The sequence below is a fragment of the Schistocerca americana genome, chromosome 9 (genome assembly GCF_021461395.2).
Source record: "Schistocerca americana isolate TAMUIC-IGC-003095 chromosome 9, iqSchAmer2.1, whole genome shotgun sequence".
Lineage (NCBI taxonomy): Eukaryota > Metazoa > Arthropoda > Insecta > Orthoptera > Acrididae > Schistocerca > Schistocerca americana.
The window spans coordinates 19,685,056-19,709,437 of NC_060127.1; the positions used below are offsets into that span (position 1 = coordinate 19,685,056).

Genomic DNA, 24,382 nt, shown 5'->3' on the forward strand with positions numbered 1-24,382 from the left:
TTGCAGCGGGGTAGTCGTGGTGGGGGAGGGTCTTACATCAGACTGGCTGAAGTTAGTTGACAACTATCCTACCTCTCATATGGTTTGAGCCTCATTGACATGTCTGTGAGTGTTAGAGATGGTATGAAGTGTTGGAGGTGGTATGGATGTAGTTGTTGATGACCTACAGCTTACTAGACAGTGCTGAGAGCAACACCCATTGAATAAGCAATTGCTCCTGTACTCATTGACGAGTTCTCCTCAACATGATGCAGTACGACTTCTTCCAGTTTTGGTGTGCAGTGTCTCCTTAGAGGACCACAGGCACACCTGCTGAATGTGAAGGTACCCCTTACTCGAAGCCATTGCGTAATTGTGGCTAAAAGGGTATGTGATGGAGTCTGAGATCGTGTACAGTGATCCTGATAAAGGTGACAAGCAGCTCTTCCATTACCGTGAACTTCGGCGTTCAGAAGGAGCATGTTGGTGTATTCTGCAAACATGTACTCAGTCATATTGCTCTAACACTCATAGACAAGGGAATGAGGCTCAAGCCAGGTCAGAGACGTAGGATAGATGTCAAATGTGATATAAGCACCCCCCATTACGACTACCCTGTTGCAAACCTACCTAGCAACATGTTTTCAAATGACTGTAGCACAAAAACGGTATGTTTCCAGACATGGGTTTCTATTTAAAATATTATGTACTCACTCCCCTCTACAAGTGCTAGAAGTTTTTAACAGGAATTTCTGAACTAGTCGCCACTGTGACTGTGTCCTCTCCTGCTATAGCCATTGTGTCTGAGCAGTTGATATTATGTTGACATTCTAACCAGTGTGAAAACACCACCATTTATAATGACATAACAATACGTAGATGTCCACTTGAATCAGTATTAAAGAAGCTTAGTTGTTTGAGTTTTAATGCATTTCAGCAGGAGTGTTGCTCACTGCAAAGACTATGATGCATATTAATTGATTAATTAATTTAATTATTTGTTTACATCTTCTTAGCAGAGCCATCAAAATGATAGTGTGAATGTCTTTCTCCATGAAAATATGCAGAGCAGGAGCTATATAAAGCAGTTTAGGTTAAGTACGCCCTGCCTGACCCTAATCAAACTTGGTGGGGGATTGGGTCTAGAATTAATGCCATATTGGCAATTTTTTTAGTACCTTCTGGATTTCTCTGACAGGGCAGCAGTTGTGATAATGTTTCAATAGGACTGAATAGAACTAATTCTATTTGCTGTCAGATCATTTCCCCTGCTATGCAGAATTTCATTTCTCCTCAGCTAGTTATATTTAATGGCATCATTGTTAGACATATTCAGATTATCTGTTGTGAAGCCATCTTACAACTGTCTCATCTGGTAGTACTTAGAATTGTATGCCTTACCTTAAAACTTCTATGCCATTAGGCATTGTCAAATGTGAAAGGCCAGCAGCAAACATGAATTGTGGAACATTAGATCTATCCTGGCATATCTCATATTGGGCATCAAATTCTCATAAAGCTCAGTTGTAAACTAAAGGCAGCTGTGATCACCTACCAAAAATGGTACTACCCTAGACTGTATGCATCACAGTCCAAACAGTTCTACTGTCTATTGTATAATATTTTTTAACTTTGTGTCAATTCATAACAAATTATAAAAACCAATAATAAACTTATGTCACAATTTGTTCATCCATATAGAATAACCAACAGAAAATATTACACTCTTATGCACTAATTAGATGAAGTTGGTGGCTGCTTCTCAAGGTGGACATAACTAAATTGGGCCTAGAAATACCCCATGGACACTCCAGTCTTCTCATTTGACATGCTGGCACATGTCTGCCTTAAAGTGCAAAAAATCTCGACTTCCTCTAAATTTGACAGCAACCACCCTTTGTCCACAAAGTGCAATGCCCTCATGCTGTCTGTGAGATTACCCAGTAATAGGATAATGTAGCCGCAAAACTTGTTGTGATAAATGTTTAACATGTTTGACAACTGGTGTGGAGCATTCTCAATACTGAGTTAGAAATAGTCAGAATTCGATTCTGCAGAATAATTTTTGTTATTTTTGATGCAGTTGAATTTAGGTACTGTTGGTCAAAATAATCAGAAATCTAAGCTGCTGTATTTACATTATCTATAACATTTTTGCTGATTATAGTATAAGCTACCCTATTGGAGCATGTGCTTGTTCTACTAGTGTCTGAGCTTAATATCTTTAAAAGACTATACAAGGTTTATATATCAGGTAGTTTCACGTTTACTATACTTGTTGCAACCGCGACCGGAACGATCCCGGGGTGGCCGAAAAAGTGCGGCGGGACCAAACGGAGAGCGGCCCACAAACACACAAATGAATGGAAATTACGGACACGAAATGACAATGGACGATCGAGCGATACCTTACGACAACAACATGCAAGAAGCAACGGGGTGACAGAGACAACCAAAAGAATCCATGATGTCCACTAGTAACGAAAACAAAGAACGGTAAACACGCTGTCTGATGTCGAGGCGATACGTCAAGAGACACACACATAGATTAGACTGACTGGCTGAGTGAGAGGCTGGTGCTTAAATACATGATTGGGGGCACCACTATTGGCCGCTGGGACCACATGTTCCACTGTGGCGCCCTCTAATTAAACGTGGGCCAGGAGGCGCGCGCCGCCACGGCTTACGGCGTGACGGTGCACAGACATCTAGGGTATTTGACATCCGTGCCATCTGGCGCGGATTCAAATTCTGTGGTGTGGGACCCCAGAATGCTATTTGAATTTTCATCTGTATTAAAGCCACCAAATATAGGAGGGTCATTAAGGCCAGTCTGACGAACTACATTACAAAGTCTATCCATGAACGACATTACATCAGCATTTGGTGGGTGATACACCTCCAGCACTGTATGGGTCACTAACTTAACATGATTACTTTGGAGCATAGAACTCTTCATTTCGATTGATCCTTCTGTGATGTGGTGTTCAAAAAGAGATGTTGTTTGACTGCTGTATGTTTACAAACATAAATTTCCACATCGTCACCTTTATCGCACTGCTTGCAATAACTATTCACTAGTAAGTAGTGCTCTAATCCATAATACATTATTTCAGTAGACAGTCAATTTTCAGTTACTGCTAAAACAAGTGGTGAATGTCCCTCTATGAATATTTGCAGTAAGTAGAGTTTATTTCTGAGATAGTGTACATTTAAATGCAACAGCTTTCACAGTGTTATGCCTTTGTATTGATTTGCCCTTTGCACGAGTCACATTTATCTGAGTTAACAGTATAATGAAAAAGATAGAATGCTACCCACTGTGGAGATGATTTTTTGAGTTGCAGGTACAGCGAGAAGACTGTTACACATTTGGCTTTCGGCCAAAGCCTCCCTCAGAAAAGGAAACACAAACACACATTCATTCGCACAAGCAAGCATACCTCACACACACACGACCACCATTTGTGGTAGCTCAGACCACAACTCCGGAGTCCGGTCTGAGCTGCTGGAGATTGCAACCATGAGTGCATGAGGTGCGCTTGCATGTGTAAATGAACGTGTGTGTATGTTTCCTTTTCTGAAGAATACTTTGGCCAAAAGCTAAATCTGTAACAGTCATTTTGTTGTGCCTGTATGCAACTCAGTGTGTCATCTTTACAATGAGTAGCAATCTGTGTTTTTCCTTATACTATTGATATTCCCACCTGGAACTTCCATTGTTCGATTTCTCTAAGTTACATTTTTTACAGTAACATAACGCATTATCTTGGCCTTTGGAGTATGTTGCTATTATTATTATTATATTGTTATTCAGGATTAATTAATACAAAGATCATTGAATAAGAAAATGTTGCTCTGTTCTTGTTACCTTCTGCCTAGCCCCTCTTTTCAGGGAATACACTTTGCATGCACCATGATTTTGTTCTTGTGGTCTCTCCGGGAACATGGTCTTCCTCATTTCTGTCTGCCAGGTGGTTTCCATTCAAAAATTTTGCAACAAACGTTCGTTCCAGTTTAATCATTTTCCCCCAGTCTTATCTACCACTGTTTCACTTGCACTCAATAGAGCTCTTAATCACTAGAGCTCTTAATCACTAGATTTTTCTCTGTCATTAATACACTAACACTCTTTTGTTAATAATCCATTTCCACATTTATCAGCCTTTGTTTGAAGTCAGCATGTAAAATCCACAATTCTCATCTATTTCTTATTGTTGTTGCGTTTTTTGTCCCACCAAAAGGAATTCATACACTCTGTTACTTTTCTTCTTTGTTGTCTTCTGTATTTTTGTCCTATGTTGTCCAAACCACTTTTGTGAATACATGCTGTAAGATATTTAAATTTTTGTGTCTGTCTCATAACTGCACTGTCACTGATAGTAGAGATTTATTTTCGCTTCTCACTACTAGATAGTTTGTGGTAGACTCATCTGTACTCCCCATCTGCCATGTTTCTGATATAAATGTCATATCACAAACTGATGAAGACATATGTACAACATTAATAACGATTCCCACTCCTCCGCAGCTGTCCTTCCATCTTCGGACAGCCACTTCTACATTTAAACTGAATAAAATAGGATGAGAATGTTCACTGAGTGATGAAGTAGTAAATCTTGTGGTATCCTGCCGTCAAATGTATTCCTTATAATTATCCTCTTCAATATACTTGAAAAGATCAATGTCAAATTCTTGCATATTGACTTCTTCGATTGTCTATGACACTTTTATTCCGAGGTGCTCCTTATTATGTCTATGTAGAGTTGGAAACTCTGACTGATACTTGGTGTGATGTAATGGGAGTTTTCTGACTAACTTCAAACACTACACACTGCCCGAGGAGTACCTCAAATAGATAACAACACAACAAAAACAAAGTATATGGACAAATATATAACACTATATGCAAATCATGGACTTCTATGCCATCAGATCATTAGTAGACTACATGATTACTCATTTATAAAAGGGGGTGAGGGTAAAGAAAACTTAACACTTCTTAAGTTTAAAAAGAAAATATTTACAATTTAACTACACAGAATTCTGTACCCTCACAAGGAGACATACTGCAGTCTTATCTTAGAACTTTCGTGACAATTTTGTTCTAAGAACAACCTTATAAGCTTTTGCTATATCTAGAAAGACAATGTGTAACTCCTTCCTTACAGCTATAAATTCCCGCAATTTGTCTGTACAGAATCTGTTCTGTCTAAATCCGCTATGGGCTTCACCAGTATGGTGGCCAACAATCTGCTTTATTTTGTCACATATGATTTTGCCAAATAAGCAGGCTAGTGAGTTGTTGACTATTCACACGAATGTCTCGGTAGCATTTAGTGTGTTCTGTTATGCTCCTTCATGAGAATAGAAACTTTCCCACTTTGATGGGCTTTCAATCCATTGAAAAGAGTTGTTCATAAGGTGCGTTACTCTTTTCTTCAAATGGTATCCTCCATAATCCAATAATTCCACAGGAGTATTTCCAGGACCAGGTGATTGGCCATTCTTCATTTTAGGTACTACATTATTCACCTCCTCTATCATAATGGTCATGTTTCAAAAAGTTTATTCAGTGCTACGGTCTTCTCCTTTTGTGTTCTGGAGTTTGGCTTCAATTGAAACATCTGTTTAGTGCTTTTTCTATTCTGTTAAAAGAATGAAGTTGTTGACTGCTTTGTCTACTGGCATTTTCTTCATACCTGTAATTGTCCTCCACACCTGTATTAAACTCACATCTTGAATGTGTTTCTATTTCACACAGTGTTTGCTTCTCATTTAATTCTGTTCCCTAACTCCTGATTTATTTTCTGGTAATTTTTTCTGCCTTGAGGTGATTTAGCTGGTAATGATTTTTGTGCGCATTCTTCTGTTCCCAAATAAACTGTTGGGAGTTCAGCCGACATCCATAGAGGAGCTTGTTTTTTTTGTACCCTTTCTCTCAGTTTCCAGTACCTCTGGAGCAGTTTTCTGATTGCTTGCTATTGTTGATTATTTATTTGACAACCTGGTTTTCCTAAAGTGTACAGGACTTAGGCATATCTAAACTGCATTCCAGAATGCTAGTGTGATGGACCTTTATCCTAATTTTTAGTATACATGTTCTATATGATGTTTGTAAGTACCACATTCCTAGCTGTATCTCTTCCCGAAATGCCCGAAAACCAAAGGTAGTGGAATGGTTATTTCTCTGTAACTTTGCTTGAAAGTTTTGTGTACCGTGTCATCTTATGGGGGCATTTTTCTTTCAACTGTTTGAGGAATGCTCCCCTTCAAAAGATTTCCTCATGTGAGAATGATGAATATGACGAGAAGGTAGTGAGCAAGGACAGTTGAGAGGTGAGTCATTTTTCTCTGTAACACAACGACCATAACCAGACTCTCTACATGTCAGAACACGTACATGTACATTGACATGTGGCCTCTGACCAAGAAAGAGACCCAGAATAGTTATTGTTTCATACATTCAATTCAGATTTGGGCCAGTCCTAATATCTAACCTGCATTACTTGTTGTATTCCAAGTTTCCCTAATCTTTAAACTCAGATTAATCCCTTATTCAAAATTTAAAGACAAAAGAGACTGTAATACATTGATGAATTGTATACTGGCAACTATTTCCCCAAGATGACAGCAACTGTTAAATTCAGATAAGGCGACTGTTGTGTTGGAGCCACTGCTCCTCCCAGCAGTTGGTACTGGTCCTGGTTTTTAAAAAAGGTCAGAAGGTCAATGTGAGTGGACACTCACAGTTCATAAAATCTTGAAGTACAGCCACTCCAGTCTCACTTTTTGCCAGCTTCTCTTCTGACCAACGGTTGCTGCTAGACATTTCCACTCTTGCCACTTGCTGCCTTGAGTCAGAATACAGTCTGCCTGTTCATTACTTGAAGTAGAAGATAGTAATCACTTGCATATAGGTGCCACCATTTTCACTTCCATGAAGGACTGGATTCTGCTGTTTGGCAGGAAATGACATCTTCAGTTTTGTGTGAGGAAGTCACTGCAACCGCCCCCCTTTGCCCAACTCGCTCATAATCTCATGCATTTTGCCCTCTCTGTAGCACATTAGGATTCTTTCATGTGTTTAACTCTTTCCAGCTCATTAGTCCAGGGTGTATATGCCCTGGAACAACTGGGAAATCTGGAAAAAGTGTGTGGGAATTCTGGGAAAAATTTGGAGAAAACCTGGGAATTTTTTAGAATTACAGGCATTTTTCATTGTTGTATTTTTCAGTCAAATTTTGTAATTTTGACTGGTAAGAACTGACACTCTAACAAAGAATTTTACTTCAAACCACTTCTGCAGAATAGTATTGCAGCAGTAAAATATAAATGACAGACTAACGTCAAAATACAACTCTAGTTGCAAAGGAAATGCACTATGTACAACAACAACAAAAACACAAAACACACATTGTGCATGCAGTTGTCTGCCGACACCAAAGTATGTCAAAGGCCTTAGGAAAGAGAATATGCAGTGCTTTGTAACAACAAACTGCTTTCAATGAGCATTATGTCACAAGTGTTTACATTTTATTTTATTTTATTTACACATCAAGTTCCGTAGGACCAAATAGAGGAGCAAATCTCCAAGGTCATGGAACGTGTCAGTACATGAAATTACAATGTAAAAGTAATAACAGATAAAAATAAATGTTCATGAACCTGAAAAAAAGCCAGTCCATAAGTTTAAGTAAATGCTATCAGCAATACAATAAGAAGCAGCTAAATTTTTCAAGGAACTTCTCGACAGAATAGAAGGAGTGACCCATGAGGAAACTCTTCAGTTTTGATTTGAAAGCGCATGGATTACTGCTAAGATTTTTGAATTCAAGTTGCAACTTATTGAAAATGGATGCAGCAATATACTGCACACCTTTTTGCACTAGAGTTAAGGAAGTCCGATCCAAATGCAGGTTTGATTTCTGCCGAGTATTAACCGAGTGAAAGCTGCTTATTCTTAGGAATAAACTAATATTGGTAAGAAGAAACAACAATAAGGAATATACATATTGAGAGGCCAATTCAAAATACGCAGACTCATGAACAGAGGTCGACAAGAGGTTCTTGAACTCACACCACTTATTGCCTGAACCGCCTGTCTCTGAGCCAAAAATATCCTTGTAGAATGGGAAGAGTTACCCCAAAATATAATACCATATGACATAAGCAAATGAAAATAAGCAAAGTAGACTAATTTTCGTGTCAAAGTATCACTCACTTCTGATACAGTTGGAATAGTGAAAATGGCAGTATTAGGTCTTTAAACGAGATCCTGAACGTGGGCTTTCCACAACAGCTTACTATCTGTCTGAACACCTAGAAATCTGAACTGGTCAGTTTCACTAATTATATGCCCATTCTGTGAAATTAAAACATCAGGTTTTGTTGAATTGTGTGTTAGAAACTGTAAGAACTGAGTCTTACTGTGATTTAACGTTAGTTTATTTTCTACAAGCCATGAACTGAAGTCATGTACTGCACTATTTGAAACCGAGCCAATGTTGCACACAACACCCTTTACTACCAAGCTAGTGTAATCAGCAAACAGAAATATTTTTGAGTTACCTGTAATACTAGAGGGCATATCATTTCTATAAATAAGGAACAGGAGTGGCCCCAACACTGATTCCTGGGGCACCCTTGACTTGGCAGTACCCCACTCAGATCCCACATCACAGCCATTATCAACATTCTGAATAATGACCTTTTGCTATCTGTCGCTAAAGTAAGAGGTGGACCAATTGTGAGCTACTCCCCGTATTCTGTAATGGTCCAACTTCTGGAGCAATATTTTGTGATCAACACAATCAAATGCCTTAGTTAAATCAAAAAATACACCAAGCATTCGAAAGTTTTTGTTTAGCCCATCCAGTACCTCACAGAGAAAAGAGAATATAGCATTTTCAGTTGTTAAACAACTTCTAAAGCCGAACTGTACATTTGATAGCAAATCGTATGATATAAAATGATCAATTATCCATACATACATAGCCTTTTCAATAACTTTTGCAAACACTGATGGCACGTTATCCCTTTCTCCCTTTTTATAAAACAGCTTTACTACTGAGTACTTTAATTTCTCAGAAAACTGACAATTCCTAAAGGAAAAATTACAAATATGGCTAAATACAGGGCTAACATATGCAGCACAGTACTTTAATATTCTGCTAGACACTCCTTCATAACCATGAGAGTCCTTAGTCTTCAGTGATTTAATTATTGACTCAGTCGCCCTCTTGTCTGTATCACAGAGGAGTATTTCAGACATCAATCTCGGAAATGCATTTGCCAAGAAAGTTATATGATTTCCTGTAGAAATTAAATTTTTATTTAATTCACCAACAATGCTCAGATAATGATTGTTAAATATTGTACATATATCTGATTTATCAGTAACAGAAATATTTTTACTGTGAACTGACTTTATATCGTTGACCTTGTGCTGCTGACCAGACACTTCCTTCACAACTGACCATATGATTTTAATTTTATACTGTGAATTAGCAATTCTATTTGCATACCACATACTCTTTGCCTTCCTAATAACATTTTTAAGCACCTTGCAATACTGTTTGTAAAGGGCTACTGTAGCTTGATAGTGACTACTTCTAACATTTTGATGTAATTCCCACTGGTCAGCCACCCGGGCTGCCCATTACTGCTAGTACCCCATTTAGAATGTTCTAATGGAAAGCAACTCTCAAAGAGCATGAGAAATGTGTGAATTTAGGAGATCTACTAACATCCTTTTTCTTGCACAATCATATACAAAATTAATATTGAAGTCACCACGTATAACTAGTTTCCGGTACTTCCTACAAAGTGAATCAAGAATCCTTTCTAGCTTGAGCAGAAATGCTCTGAAGTCAGAGTTAGAGGACCTATAAACAACAACAATTAGAAGTTTAGTTTCACTAAATTCAGCTAATGCTGCACAACATTCAAATATATGTTCAGTGCAGTATCGTGATAAGTCTATGGACTCAAATCGAATACTGTTTTTTACGTACAGAGCCACTCCCCCACCCCACAAGGAACTCCTTGAGAAACAGCCAGCTAATCTGTAGCCTGGTAAAGGAAGCCTCTGAATTGTCAAATTATTTAAGTGGTGCTCAGATTACCAATAATTTCTGAGTCAACATCTATTAGCAGTTCACTAACTTTATCTCTAATACCTCTTATATTTTGATGAAATGTACTAATTCCTTCTCTACTTGGAAACATTACATCCTCTGAAGGTGAGCCCTTGGTTAGAGGGACTTCCTATAAGCAGATATACATATCAGCTGACTTCAATCTCAAAAAGGTGCAGCTCTAACACGACATACTACAGGAAGTTTTCCACGAGTGACACCACCACCGCCATCACCACCACCACCACCACCACCACCCACTACACTGTCACCTATAAGCTTAGCCAGCCTCCCCTTCCCATACCTATTGAGGTGCAGGCCATGCCTAGTGAAATCCGATCTACTGATAGACCCAACTGGCACCACTGAGATGTGACCCATGCCCTCTGCCATCAGTGCCCTCCCCAGCTCCACGTTAATGCACCTAACAGCCGCATTAAGGTGAGGCCAAGCATGACGCTAAAACAGTTGCACGAAATGCACATTAGTGCCACCAGTTTGAGTAGCTATCTTAACCAAGTCACCACTGAAATCATATTCTCCGTCCCTATCGAGACTGTTCCCCGCTCCACCCACTATCACTACCTGATCCTCCTTTGTAAAATTCTTACATAGCTCCCCTATGTTTTCAGTCACCTGAGCCAACCCTGCACTACGCTTCACAATGCTGGTGACCTGGTACTCACTCCCCAACACTTCCTGCAACTGCTGGCCCACACCTCTACTGTGGGAACTACCTAGCAGCAGAACCTTCTTTCTGCTAGACTTTGCACCTAACCTAGGCCTCCTAATTGCTGAGGACTGCTGCAAGTTCCCTACATCTACAGCTACACGAGGCTCCTCTCCACTCAACTCTGACAGTTGATCATATCTATTGCATAAAACCCTCTGAATACCTCCTCTTCCTAGCTGCCTCCTTGCCAACTGCCAGTTCCCATTCCCCACCACCTTTCACCCTCCTTAACCTATGTAGTTCCTCCTTTGCGCTTTGTAACTGCACTTGAAGGGCACAGATCTCATGCTCTTGCTACTCTATCAACTTGTTTCTACTACAAATTCTGCATTCCCGGAAGAGGATCTCACTAAAGTGACCACTGGCTTCCCCACTGCATTCCCCCCAATGAAAATACTTTGAACAAATCCCACACTGTAATCCACTACTCACAAACCTACAGCAGAGCCCACACTTCTCACTCATGGTAAAATTTTACAGTTTCTGAAAAAAACCATACGTCTATATTACCAAAGTTCAGTTACACCAGTAGGACTATTTAAGAACTAACAATAATGGTCTCGAAATTCTATGCCTACTAAGAAAGCAACTACTTGTATTAATACTACTACACCACAGCTAATACCAATACCAACAAAACTTCACAAAATTATACGCTAAAACCAAAAAATTCAGACGGCAACTGTAACACTAAGTGAAGTTAAAACACTGAATGAAAATCTGACAGGTCATGGGAATATATTGCAAATGGTGATTTGAGAAGCTGTATTTTCAAAGTAAATTTTCTCAAAATGAATTATGTTAAGTATGAAAATCTGCTCTGAATTTCCTAAATTATAGAGCATTTGACTCTCATTCAAAACCTAACTATTTGAGGACCAGCTACTTAAAAAAATTTTGGGCCTTTAAGACCAGCTATTTATGCCAATATTTAAAATTTTACTCACTAAAATTGACCAATGTGAAAGATTAGCTTTTGTTGTTGGTGTACTGTTCGTATATCAGTTGAAACAATTAACTTTTCTTGTTTCATGTTCATGGTACTTAAGTCATGTTGCTATTGGCCGACTGCATCACATGTCCTATGGTCTGAATGTCTGCTGTCACTGGCTGGCAAGGTCACGTGATGTGAGCTATGATTGGCTGACAAAAGTGAATGGCAATCTCAATTTCACTGCTTTGGAAGCTACCATGCTGTATTTGGTGGAATTCATATTTATACTTTCTTAATACGAGAAGGCGCAGTCTACATATTTCCACGGATCAAACATCTTTCCAAAGTGCACTGTTTTTTGCTAGGTTTTATTTCCTAAAGTGCCGGAAAGTTCTGTGCTGGTGTATGAAACCTTTCCCATCTAAGAGGTAGAAAATATTTGTTGGATATATTCCAGTCTCTGACATCACCTACAGTTTTTACCTTCTACAGCCCTCTATAGTACTGTGGGAGTTATTCCCTTATGCCTTAACACACATCATATCATCCAGTCCCAGTGTCCTCCATGTATGCCCTTCCTCAATGATTCTGCGGAAAACCTTATCATTTCTTGTCTTATCAGTCCAGCTAATTTTCATCATCTTTCTATAGCACCACATCTCAAATGCCTTGATTTTCTTATTTTCTGTTTTTGCCATGGTCCATGATTCACTTTCTTACAATGTTGTGCTCCAAACATATATTCTCTGAACTTTCTTCCTCAAATTAAAGCTGATGTTTGATATTGAAGACATTTTTTGGCCACTAGTGCACTCTTCAACAATGATAATCTACTTTTTCTGAAGTTGTTTTGTCTCTCATGGGATTATTTTCCTTCCAAGGTTGCAGAATTCCTTCACTTCATCTACGTCTTGGTCACTAATTTTAATATGAAGTTAACTGCTAATCTCGGTTTTCTCTCACTCCATAGTGTGTTCCGGACTGTTTTTGACTGTTCATTCCATTCAATGAATCCTGCTGTTTCTTGAAACTTTTGCTGAGGCTAGCAGTGTCATCAACATATCTTATTGTTGTCATCCTTTCACATCATTGCATCTTTGGTGTATGGATTGAACAGGAGTGATATTCTGTCGTACAGCCTTTCTTTCTGAGCACTTGATTCTTGGTTTTCCATTCTCGTTTTTCCTTCTTGGTTTTTGTTCATATTGAATATTTTGTATCTTTACCTTTAACTTATATCTATTGTCTTGAGAACATGTTGCACCATTTTAGGTTGCATAATACTATTTCTAGCTCATCAAATGCTATGAACATGTCTTGATTTTCTTTAAAGTATTGCATCCATTATTAAGCACAACTTCAGAATTGCCAGTCTTGTACAGTCATCTAGCAGAACCTTAATTTTCTTTTCCATTCTTCTATATCTTGTGCTTGTCATTGAGTGTTAGGAGGAGGAAATTGGACATGTTCCAAGTTGATCTGTATAGGGTGTACAGGGTGTATATAAAGTCTGGAAACACTTTCAATTATTTATTGCACAAGAACTAAACATTGTGCAGATGTCATACATATTGCATTTTGAAGAGAAACTCGGAAATTTTTTTTTTTTACAAACATTCGATATGTGAACCACGAGTGACCCAGCAGACGTCAATACGGTAATCGAATTCTTGCCATACCCGTCCCAGCATGGCACTGTCGACTGTGGCAGTCGCTTCCCGTATTCTCTCCCGGAGCTCTGTTACATCACATGGTAGATGCAGTACATACACCAGATCTTTAATGTGTCCCCACAGAAAAAAATTACACGAATTCCAACACACACAAAACTCGCTCCACACCTGAACTCACAGTGTTTGCAACTAGCGCTGACTATCAGCTAATTAGCAAACTATGCTGTGGCGGTATACATGAAAGAAAACTTTTAAGGTTTCTCTTCAAAATGACATATGTATGATATTTGTACAATGTTTGGTTCTTGTGCAATAAATAATTGAAAGTTTTCTCTGACTTAATGTATGCCCTGTACTTATGAAGCTTAAATGTGATATTTGGTTTGTTCTACAAAAATAAACAGTTTACTTGATGCATCACATTAAAGATCTCTCTGATAACATTATTGTTTTGGTACAATTTGAGGTGCAAAACCGCCATTGTTACTGGAATGTTGAAAGCAGGATATTTGCAAGTGAAGTCAAAGATAGGGTGTCATTCATTTTAAGGTTATATGCAAACCTTACCTTAATCTTGTGGAAATAACAATAATAATAATAATAATAATAATAATAATAGTAATAATAATAATTCAGTTCAATATTCAACATTTAATAACTGTCAGTTAATGATACCAGTGAATTGCTGCCCACAGATGTACAACATTTTTACACAGGAATGAAGAAAATAGTAAATTTCACTGTATTTCAAGGGAACTGCTGATTTCACATTATGTTGTTAAAATTAACTGATTTTGTGTTATCATTTACAAAAAACTTTCATGCCACTAGTTAATTACGAGGGTGAGTCAAATGAAAACCTTAAATTTGTAATAACAAATCGAAATTTCGCTCTGCTATCCTGTAAGTTGGTAAGCATGCAACAAACAGCATACAGAATGACCTGTAGGTGGCAGCATAGTGCAGATGCACACATACTGTCGCAGTGGCAGTATAAAGATGCCCATCCCACTCGCGACTTGCACCAGGGAAGAACAGTGTTCTGTTATTCGGTTTTTGCATAGTGGAGGTGTGAAAGCTATTGAAATTCATCGACGAATTAAGGTTCAGTACAGTGATGCATGTTTGTCATAGCAGCAAGTCTATGACTGGATTAGGAAGTTCGCAAATGGTGTGACTTCAGTGGAAGATGCTCCTCGTCCAGATCAGGCACAATGAGTTGTGACTCCACAGAACATTGCAGCAGTTGAAGCCATGGTGAAGGAAAACTGCCAAGTGACACTGAATGACATTGCAACATGTTTACAAATTAGTCATGGGTCAGCACACCATATTGTGCATGATGTGCTCTAGTTTCATAAAGTGTCTGCAAGATGGGTGCCACAACAGCTGACTTCTGAAATGAAAGGACGACGTGTTGATGCTTGTGAAGAACTTCTTTGGCACTTTGAACAAAAAGGTGATGGCTTCCTTGCAAGAATTGTTACTGGGGATGAAACCTGGGTTCACTTCCACTAACTGGAAACTAAGAGAGCGAGCGAGGAATGGCGCCATTCCTCATCACCAAAACGAAATAAGTTTCGAACAGAACCATCAGCATGGAAGATTATGCTGACTCCCTTGTAGGATGAAAAAGGTGTCATTTTGGAGCATTACATGCCTAGGGTCACAAGTGCATCATACACAGATCTCCTAAAAAATCATCTGCAGCCTGCAATCAACTCAAAGCAATGTGGATTGCTGTCAGTAGGTGTCCTTTTGCAACATGACATTGCAAGGTCCCACACTGCCCATACAACAGTTACAACAATCACAGACCTGCATTTTGAGTGTCTTCCTCATCCACCACACTCACCAGACCTTGCCCCCAAGTGATTTCCGTATGTTTGGACCATTCAAAGATGCAATGGAAGAAAATAAGTTCCGTTCTGATGAAGAGGTACGCCACGCGGTGCATGAGTGGTTGTACAGACTACCAAAAGAATTTTTTTCTAAAGGAATTTATGCACTTTGTAAGCACTGGTGGACTTGCTTTGAGTGTGGGGGAGATTATGTTGAAAAGTGATGCAGCTTTGTACCACTTCTTCACAATAAATAATATTTTTAAAAATATTTAAGGTTTTCATTTGACTCACCATCATCTTTTTCATTGAATAGAGGTTATTTTGAAAAGTGTACCACAATTTATGCAAAATTACCACACAGTCTTTATCAAGAACATCTATTATTCATTTTTCTTTGGCCATTAACAAATTGTAGCATTGTTGCCAATTCCTTGATGTAAATTCTATGTTCTGACTTTTTGTAAGATGCAGTCTTTAATGATTTCAATGCCAGCAAGACATTAAACCCTAATCTTCCTTTTGCAAGACGGACAGCATTTCCATACACTTACTTTCACTGTTCCTAATGTTCTGAGCAATGTGATGCAGTATTGATGTTCTCTCTTGTGTGAAACCACCACCATTTTCTTAAAAGAACATTCCATCCCCAACTCTGCATTACATCGGCTGCAGTTGTTGACATTTAATGCATTTGAACATTTACATTATCTGTTGGACTGACTATAATGTCTATGTGTGCATTACAAATGTTCTATATGATTCTTCTTAATACCATGCATATAGATGTAATCACTTCTGTAAAGGCATTTGTTAGATGCAAAACAACGGAAGTGGGCAGAGTATTTCTGTGTGATTTTGTCTGAAAGTTTGTTGTAGACTCTTTCTTGCCTTGCGTGTTGTGGTCTTTAGTTTGATACAGCTCTCCATGCTAGTCTATTCGTTGGAACCCTTGTCATATCTGTATAACTACATCCATTGCAATCTGCATAATGTATTCAAGCCTTTCTCTCCCTCTACAGTTTTTATCCCCTATGCTTCCCTCTGCAACCAAAAGTGGTCACTGCTTGGTGCCCCGGGATGTGTCCTATCAACCATTCCTTACTTTTAATCAAATTTTATCATAAATTTGTTTTTTGCCCAGTTCAGTTCAATACCTCCTCACTAGTTATTCGATCTACCCACCTAATCTTCTGCATTGTTCTGTAACAACATATTTCAAAAACATCTGTTCGCTGCTTGTTTGAACTGATTATTGTCCACATTTTACTTCTGTACAAAACTACACTTCAACACAGATATCCTCAGCAAAGATTCCCTAATGCTGAAATTGGTATTAGATATCTGCAAATTCCTCTACATCAGAAATATTTTTCTTGCTGTAGCCAGTCTACATTTTGTATCCTGTTTTCTTCAGCCACCATTACTCTTCTGCCAACATGGCAAAAGCCATCTACTACATTTGGTGTCCTATTTCCTCATATAATTTGCTCAGTACCACATGATTTCACTTGACTGCATTGCATTAACTCTGTTTTACCTCTCATCTTGTGAAGCATTTTTAAAACTGTTCCAGGAATGTTCATCTTCAGAAGATTTTCTCAGCTCTAGAGCTCTCAGCATTAAGGAGGAAGAGGACAGGAAATACAAGGACACAATGAGGGAGGATGACTTTCAGGTGAGCCATGTTCCCTGTGGTCTGTCCACTGCTGGTGTGTTGTTGACAGCCGTGTATAACACAGGAAAGTTAAGCTTTATATAACGTATAGTCCAATTCATGAACAATGGTGGTGTGTGCAGGTCGAGGCATGGATGGAGATTGCATTGTTGCTGGTTCTGAATGACAGTTGCATTATGCACGTAAACATGCTTTCTGGTAGAAGAAAGCCTTTATTTTGCAAATTATGTCCCTTGCTTGCTTAAGTAGAATTTGTCGCTTACCACCACTGCCAGGTAAGACAACTCACAAGAAATGCATTAAAAATTCACTAAGTAGCTCACTAAAATCATGTTTAATGCTCACATTGGCTACATCATTCACAACAGAATGCTCAGAACAGTAATGAATTTGCATTGGCTGTCAGAGAATGCATGACATAGGTGTGCATAACAGCCTAAACTCGCTTGCCTTCATTTGTGACTTCAGCTACAGCTGTCAATAGAGTGTTAGATTCACTTGTAAACCTTCCTGCTAATGTAATCTAGTGAGTAGGGAATTTAGTAACAAAAATGTGCATCACTCAGTGCATTATGCTTCTTATAGAGAGATATGCAGCATGTTTAAAAAGTTCTCATATTTGGACAACAGATGGAGCTGCCAAATTAGAAACAAAAGTCCTATCAACCAATGTCTGGAAATAATTTCTTAAAGAAGTATGAGCGATTCTGCTTGTCCGTGGAGGGAACAGCACTCAGTGTGCAGGCTGTCCTTCTGATGATATCCGTTGCTCGTTTCTTATAGTTCTGTCTGTCTTTGTTCATACAAGGGGAGCTCACAGTCTGGATCTTCTTCATATTGTTGAATTTGAAACAACTTGGTAGATTCATCTTTAAAGATGAGAAGAGTTCAGAGTTAACATAATCAGCAATCACTCAGCCCATAGCATAGGAGCCTAGCATTCGTGGAGTTGCTGGATTGAATCTACATTTCTTTTTACTTGTTTTCAAATTTCATATTTAGCACCAAGTAGAAATATTAGTTATCAAATACTGAATCATACTTTTAATAAAAATAACATATGCTTACTTTTAATTACTGAGTGTATGCAACTAAATTACAATTTGTCACAGACATGAGAAATACGTTATTGTCCAATGAAAAAATATTATGTTCTTCAATAGTAATGATCTTCATCTTCTTTTACTGCTGCTGCTACTGCTCATTCAGGATTAGACCTTATGGCGTGTCCCTGCTTCACCATCCCTTCTTTGACTTTCTCACACTCCTTCATCCAATAGGGTTGTATTGTATTGCTTGTCGAGGGATTCTCTGAGGTGACATACACAGTATGTGCTATTTCCAATCCTGCTTTCATTGGGTTACTTTTTCAATTAATGGCTGTACCACAGGTTCACAATAATAAACAGTCTCCACAAATAGAAAAATATAATGTTGCCCATTTCACACTTTGCATTTCTGCTCCAAATTTCAATTATCTGTGAATTCTGTCATTTCATGCAATTTGTAATTAAAATGAAAATATATTTTTAGTAAGATTATTATTCAATATTTGTTAACAAACATTTTTATTTGTTAATAAAAATGAAATGTAAGTAATAGTAAATAAAGGTGTAAGTAATGAGATTCAGACCAGCAACTTTATGATTACTATAATTTCATGCTACGCACCCAGCTTGCGATGACAGTGTTAAAACATAACAAATGTTTTGTATTTAAGTACTCAGCAATCTTCTAACTTTCTGTGGAAACTTCCTGGCAGATTAAAACTGTGTGCCCGACCGAGACTCGAACTCGGGACCTTTGCCTTTCGCAGGCAAGTGCACTTGCTCGCGAAAGGCAAAGGTCCCGAGTTCGAGTCTCGGTCGGGCACACAGTTTTAATCTGCCAGGAAGTTTCATATCAGCGCACACTCTGCTGCAGAGTGAAAATCTCATTCTGTGGAAAGTTTTATGGAGTTTATCTGAGATTTCACTGTACTGCTGTAGGCACTGCGTTGCATACTGTAAGTATGAAGAAAATCAAAGAGGGCAGATCAGTCTGTAAGGTCTCCTTGTTAGGGCTCTGATTGTAATGCCACTGTCAGACAGTAGCACTTACAACTGCCTTCTAAATCAGTGTATATCAGTGTCTGTGGGAACTAGAATAAAACTAGTGATTCTGAAGAGTGTAATCAAGTTCTATTATTCCACGTGGGAAAATACAGACAAAAAGGCAGTCAGGGTATAGTACTATGGTTTATCTGATTGTGTTAATTGACAGCCATATTTTGTATGCATCAAGTGACCTCTTCAGTAGTGCAATCTGTCTGGAAAAATATTCAGCAGAGTCTTCCAGCAAGTTACAGACACGTGATCAGTTGCAAGTGGGATAAGGGATTGCGGTAGACTCCCCACAGTTTGCAAAATGGGTACAGAGGAGAGGAGCTAGTGTTGCAATAAGAAGAAAATTATCCTGAACAAGTGTGCAAAGAATTTGAGCTTCTGAAGCTACAAACAATTACTTTTCATGGTCAATTTTCCATGAGCACTCTGCAAATTCTCGAGTCACATCACCTCAGTGCCAGATTACGATTATGTCATGGATTCTAAAACAGAGACCTAAAAAACCACAGTTCATGGCTTGCATTTAATTTCTGGATGAAACATGGGTCACACTCAGTGAGATAATAAATTATTGCATTAACTGTCTGTGGGCATATGGAAGTCTTCGAGCAATGTTGGAAGCAGCCTACCAGCTTCATTGTAGTATCAATACTGAGTATGAATTGGGAGCAGCAGACTCATAGAACCATATACTTTACCAGACAATTTAAGAGGTGCTGTTTATTGTTTTGGTTGGCAGGAGAGCCAACACCATGTTACTAGAGGAGGCCAAAAGGCACGCGTTTTAGTTCACGCAGGCTGGCGTGAGGTCTGGAACAGGACAAGGAAATTAGAATTTAGAAAATCGGACGTAGCTGGTGGAATACTTAACTTTAAAATGTTAATGGTGAACATCGGTCTTGACGGTACATGATTCAATATCAATAGTAACTGATAATGGCGCCTTGCTAGGTCGTAGCAAATGACATAGCTGAAGGCTATGCTAAACTATCGTCTCGGCAAATGAGAGCGTATTTTGTCAGTGAACCATCATTAGCAAAGTCGGTTGTACAACTGGGGCGAGTGCTAGGAAGTCTCTCTAGACCTGCCGTGTGGTGACGCTTGGTCTGCAATCACTTATAGTGGCGACACGCGGGTCTGACGTATACTAACGGACCGCAGCCGATTTAAAGGCTACCACCTAGCAAGTGTGGTGTCTGGTGGTGACACCACATTTATCATCAATTCCTCTGCAGTAAGCTACCCAGTCTGCTGGAGAATGCTGTTATCCTGTAGAGAAGAATAACTAAGTTCTTTTGCAATTGAATTTTTATTATTTTTGTAGCAAAACATTTCACCTGGTGGCAGCAGGCACTCTCAGTGGTCTAAAAAAATATTAAAAAGAGAATTGTTCCTGTAACTGTAAATATTTGCTTTTGAGATACATAGGAAACCAGTACAATAGAAGATGAATGAGTAGCTTTGAGAAATGGAATAGTGAAGGCAGCAAAGGATCAACTAAGTTAAAACCCAAGGCCTAGAAGAAAGTCTTGGGCAAAACAGGAGATACTGAATTTGAATGACGAAGAGAGAAAATATAAAAATGTGATACATGAGTATGTGAAAGGAACTGCAGATGTCTACAAAATGATATTTACAGAAAGTGCAGAAGGTTAAGGAGAAATGGCTAGAGCACAAATGCAAAACTGTACAAAAATACATATATAGGGGCAAGACAGATGCCACCTTTCAAAAAATTAAAGAAAGAGAAGCAGTTGCTTGAATATCAAGTTATCGGATGGCAAGCTAGTACCAACCATAGAAGAGAAAACTAAAAAATGGAAGTTATATATAGAAAGGCTATCAGATGAGGGAAATTAAGATGCCATTATAGAAAAGAATGATGAAGTATGAGGATTAGATGGGAAATATGATACTGCAGTGAGAATTTGACAGACCATTCAAAGACCCAAGTGGAAACAAGACCCCTGGAGTAGACAATATTCCCTTAGAATTAGCAAGAACCTAGCGAAAGCCAAGCATGACAAAACTGTACCACATAGTTTGCAAGATATGACAGGCGAAATACCTGCTGACTTAGAGAAGAATGTGATAATTCCAGTTTTAAAGAAGACAATGGCTGACAGATGTGAATATTACTGAATTATTAGTTTAATAAACAATGCCTGTAAATTACTTACAGGAGAATCAAAAAACTGGTGGTAGCCAACTTCAGGGAAGGTGAATTTGCGTTCCAGAGAAATGTAGGAACACAATGCAATAGGAACCTTTTGACCTATCTTAGAAGATAAGTTAAAGAAAGAAAACATTTGTTTATAGCATCTGTATATTTTAGAGGAAGCTATTGAAAATGTTGAGTGAAATATACTTTTTGAAAATTCTGAAGATTTCATAGATAAAATATAGGGAGTAAAAGGTTATTTACAATATATACAGGAACTACAGTTGAAAGAGTACAATGACATGAAAGGAGAATACTAATTGAGAAGAGAGTGAGACAGGATTGTAGCACATCGCAGATTTTAGTGAATCTGTATATGAGGTGTGATCAAAAAGTAACGGAAATTTTTGTTTTTCTTAAAGAATACTTATTTATTCATTATCAACATCAACTATGTCCCCTTTAGAGTGAGCCGCCTCTGATATAATACACTTTGGTTAATACAGTGGCTGAAGCAACATAATGGTTTTGTTTTTTGCCAAAAAATCATGAACAAGCAATGAGGTGTGAATGGGAGCATTATCGTGATGCAGTCTTCCAGAGTGGTTTTTGCCCCACTTCTGGTAATTTTCTTTGGATTGCTTCATGCAGACAGTCCATAAATTCCAGTTAGTATTCCTTATTGACCACACAGCCACAAGGCAGGAATTGGTGGTCCACTGTTCCATTGTAATTAAAGAAAATGGTGTGAAGAACCTTCACACGTGATCAAACTTGTCGAATGTTTTTTGGTCTTGGCTCTTCAGGCAGTTTCCATTGGTATGATGGGGCCTTGATTTCAGTGTCTCACCCGTATACCCATGTTTTGCCACCTGTTTCTAACCTTCTTTATAAGTTCTGGATCATTGTTGACTTTACTCAGTATTTCCTGAGTGATGTCGATGCAACATCATTTTTCATCAGAATTTAATAATTTCACAACAAATTTTGCTGCTACATGCTTCATGCCCAAAACATAAAAAAAAGAAAATTGCTTGGCATGACCCAAGGGCTATGCTGACATCATCAGCAACCTCCCTGATTGTGATTCAGCAATTGTCCAGAAGTATTTTCTGTACTTCTTTCACATTGTCATCAGTAATTGATGTGCTAAGCTCTCCAGGGTTGCCTTTGTCTTCAGATTGTTTTCAATCCTATTTGAAACATTTATACTGCTCATAAACTCTTGCCTTATTCGTAATAGATTTGTCAAAAGCCACAATCAACATTTCAAATGCAGTACTGCACTTTATTCTGTTTCTCAAGCAAAATTTAAGCAAATTCTTTGATCCACCTTTTTCAAAAAAAAAAATTCATCGAGTACTCGAAAACACACACAACCTTTTTGACTTTCAACAATAAATTAAATATTCAAAACAGCAGAAAATGCAAACATACATCAGGGACATGAGTACTAAGAAGATAAAAATTTTTTGAAAATCAATAGTATGAAGCCTGCAAAATTAAAAAAAAAAAAAAAAAAAAAAAAAAAAAAATCCTGTTAGTTTACCTTATACTGAGCAAGCAGTGAAGGAAACCAAGGTGAAATTTGGAAAGGAAATTAAAGTTTGCAGAGAGCAAACAGAAAAAATTGAGGATTGTCACTGACATTGCAATTCCAGAGACAGCAAAGGAGTTGGAAGAGCACTTGAACAGAATGGGTAATGTCTTAGAAAGATGGTTACAGTTGTTTTGGATAAATGTCTGTGAGGTGAAATGGACATACACATTACATATATATAGCTACTATTAGTGATGAAACAATATGCATCTATTAGTTGTTTGTCCAGCTACACAAATGCATAGTTGAGATGTTTTTTGCACCCGATGATGGTCTGATCCAAGACTAAAATCAATACCTGTAATAATACACTGATACAGCTGTGCACTGCATAAGGTAGTTCTTAATCTTAAAAAGAGTCTATAAGGTGAACATCAAAGAGGCATATGATGAACATACAGAGGCTATGTATGCATTTAGAAGCAATTTAGGTGGCAACGAGAGGCATTACACACTCTCATGGCTCACTCGGAATTACTCAGAAGTGGCCTCAAAATGATGTGTAGGAGTAAGCTGTGTGTGTGTGTGCACTACAAACACTCTCTCTCTCTGGGAGGTGTCATATTACATTTCGTATTTGATTGTTTTACTATTATGACTCTTATGTTGCTATTTCAAGGCAACAATGTGCTGAAGATTTGTTAAAAAAACTATGTCATTCTTAGTACAATTTGTTATGATCAAATGTCAGATAATGCCATATGAGCAGTTGAAACCTTTAGGAGATGGTAACATGAAAGTTGAGATCCCCTAATGCAGCCAGCTTGCCATTATCAGTTGCTATCGATCTTGTGATGCATGTACCGCCAGACCGACGTTCACCATTAATGGATTAAAGTTAAGTATTCCACCAGCTACGCCCATTTTTCTAAAGTCTAATTTCCCTGTCCTGTTCCAGACCTCACGCCAGCCTGCGTGAGCTCAAACGCGTGCCTTTCGGCTTCCTCTAGTATTCCTGGGTTGGCTCTCCTGCCAATCCACAACACTTTATGCCATTTAGTTCCATTTTTTTCTAAGTAGAACGCCTGCAGAAGACACAGTTGCGCCACTGTTTCCACTAGCTCTGTGATTTTCATTGCTACTATTATTATTTGTCTCTCATTCAACTTCAATATAATTACAAGTACCAATATCTGAATCAGCAGCATCTGCTTTACTTGGAATCCATTCGTGGGTAGGATCTTTATCATTGAAATCTGTAGCATCATCCTCTTCTGTATCAACAGTTGATAATTTTCTAATACAGACTTTTCTTGCTTTGTAGTTTAATCTGCTGTATTCAGATGTAGAGTATTTCAGTTTGTCATCCATGAGAATCTAGAATTTGAGGTTCACCATAGGAAAGCTTACACAATAATAAACAGTTCATAATGTTGCACAACAGTAGCCAGCAATAATTAGAATGCCTCATTGCAATGATTCTGTATATACCCAGAGCTGAGTGTTGCCATCCATGACTGTACGACAATAAATTCATTGGGTTATCCCAAAGTATAGTTTTTTGAGTGTGGACACAAGGGTTAAGGCAAACAATGACAG

The 24,382-nt window shown here is 38.3% G+C and overlaps 1 protein-coding gene across 12 annotated transcripts in view; it reads left to right on the forward strand.

Moving 5' to 3' along the window:
* Nucleotides 1-24,382, forward strand: part of LOC124551077 (gastrula zinc finger protein XlCGF7.1-like) — a 430,243-nt gene that overhangs the window by 53,309 nt on the left and 352,552 nt on the right. For all 12 annotated transcript variants that reach the window (XM_047125998.1, XM_047125991.1, XM_047125992.1 and 9 more), the window contains one exon: nucleotides 16,876-16,977. In XM_047125998.1, the coding sequence (XP_046981954.1) occupies nucleotides 16,876-16,977 (102 nt within the window). The remainder of the gene's footprint in view (nucleotides 1-16,875; nucleotides 16,978-24,382) is intronic.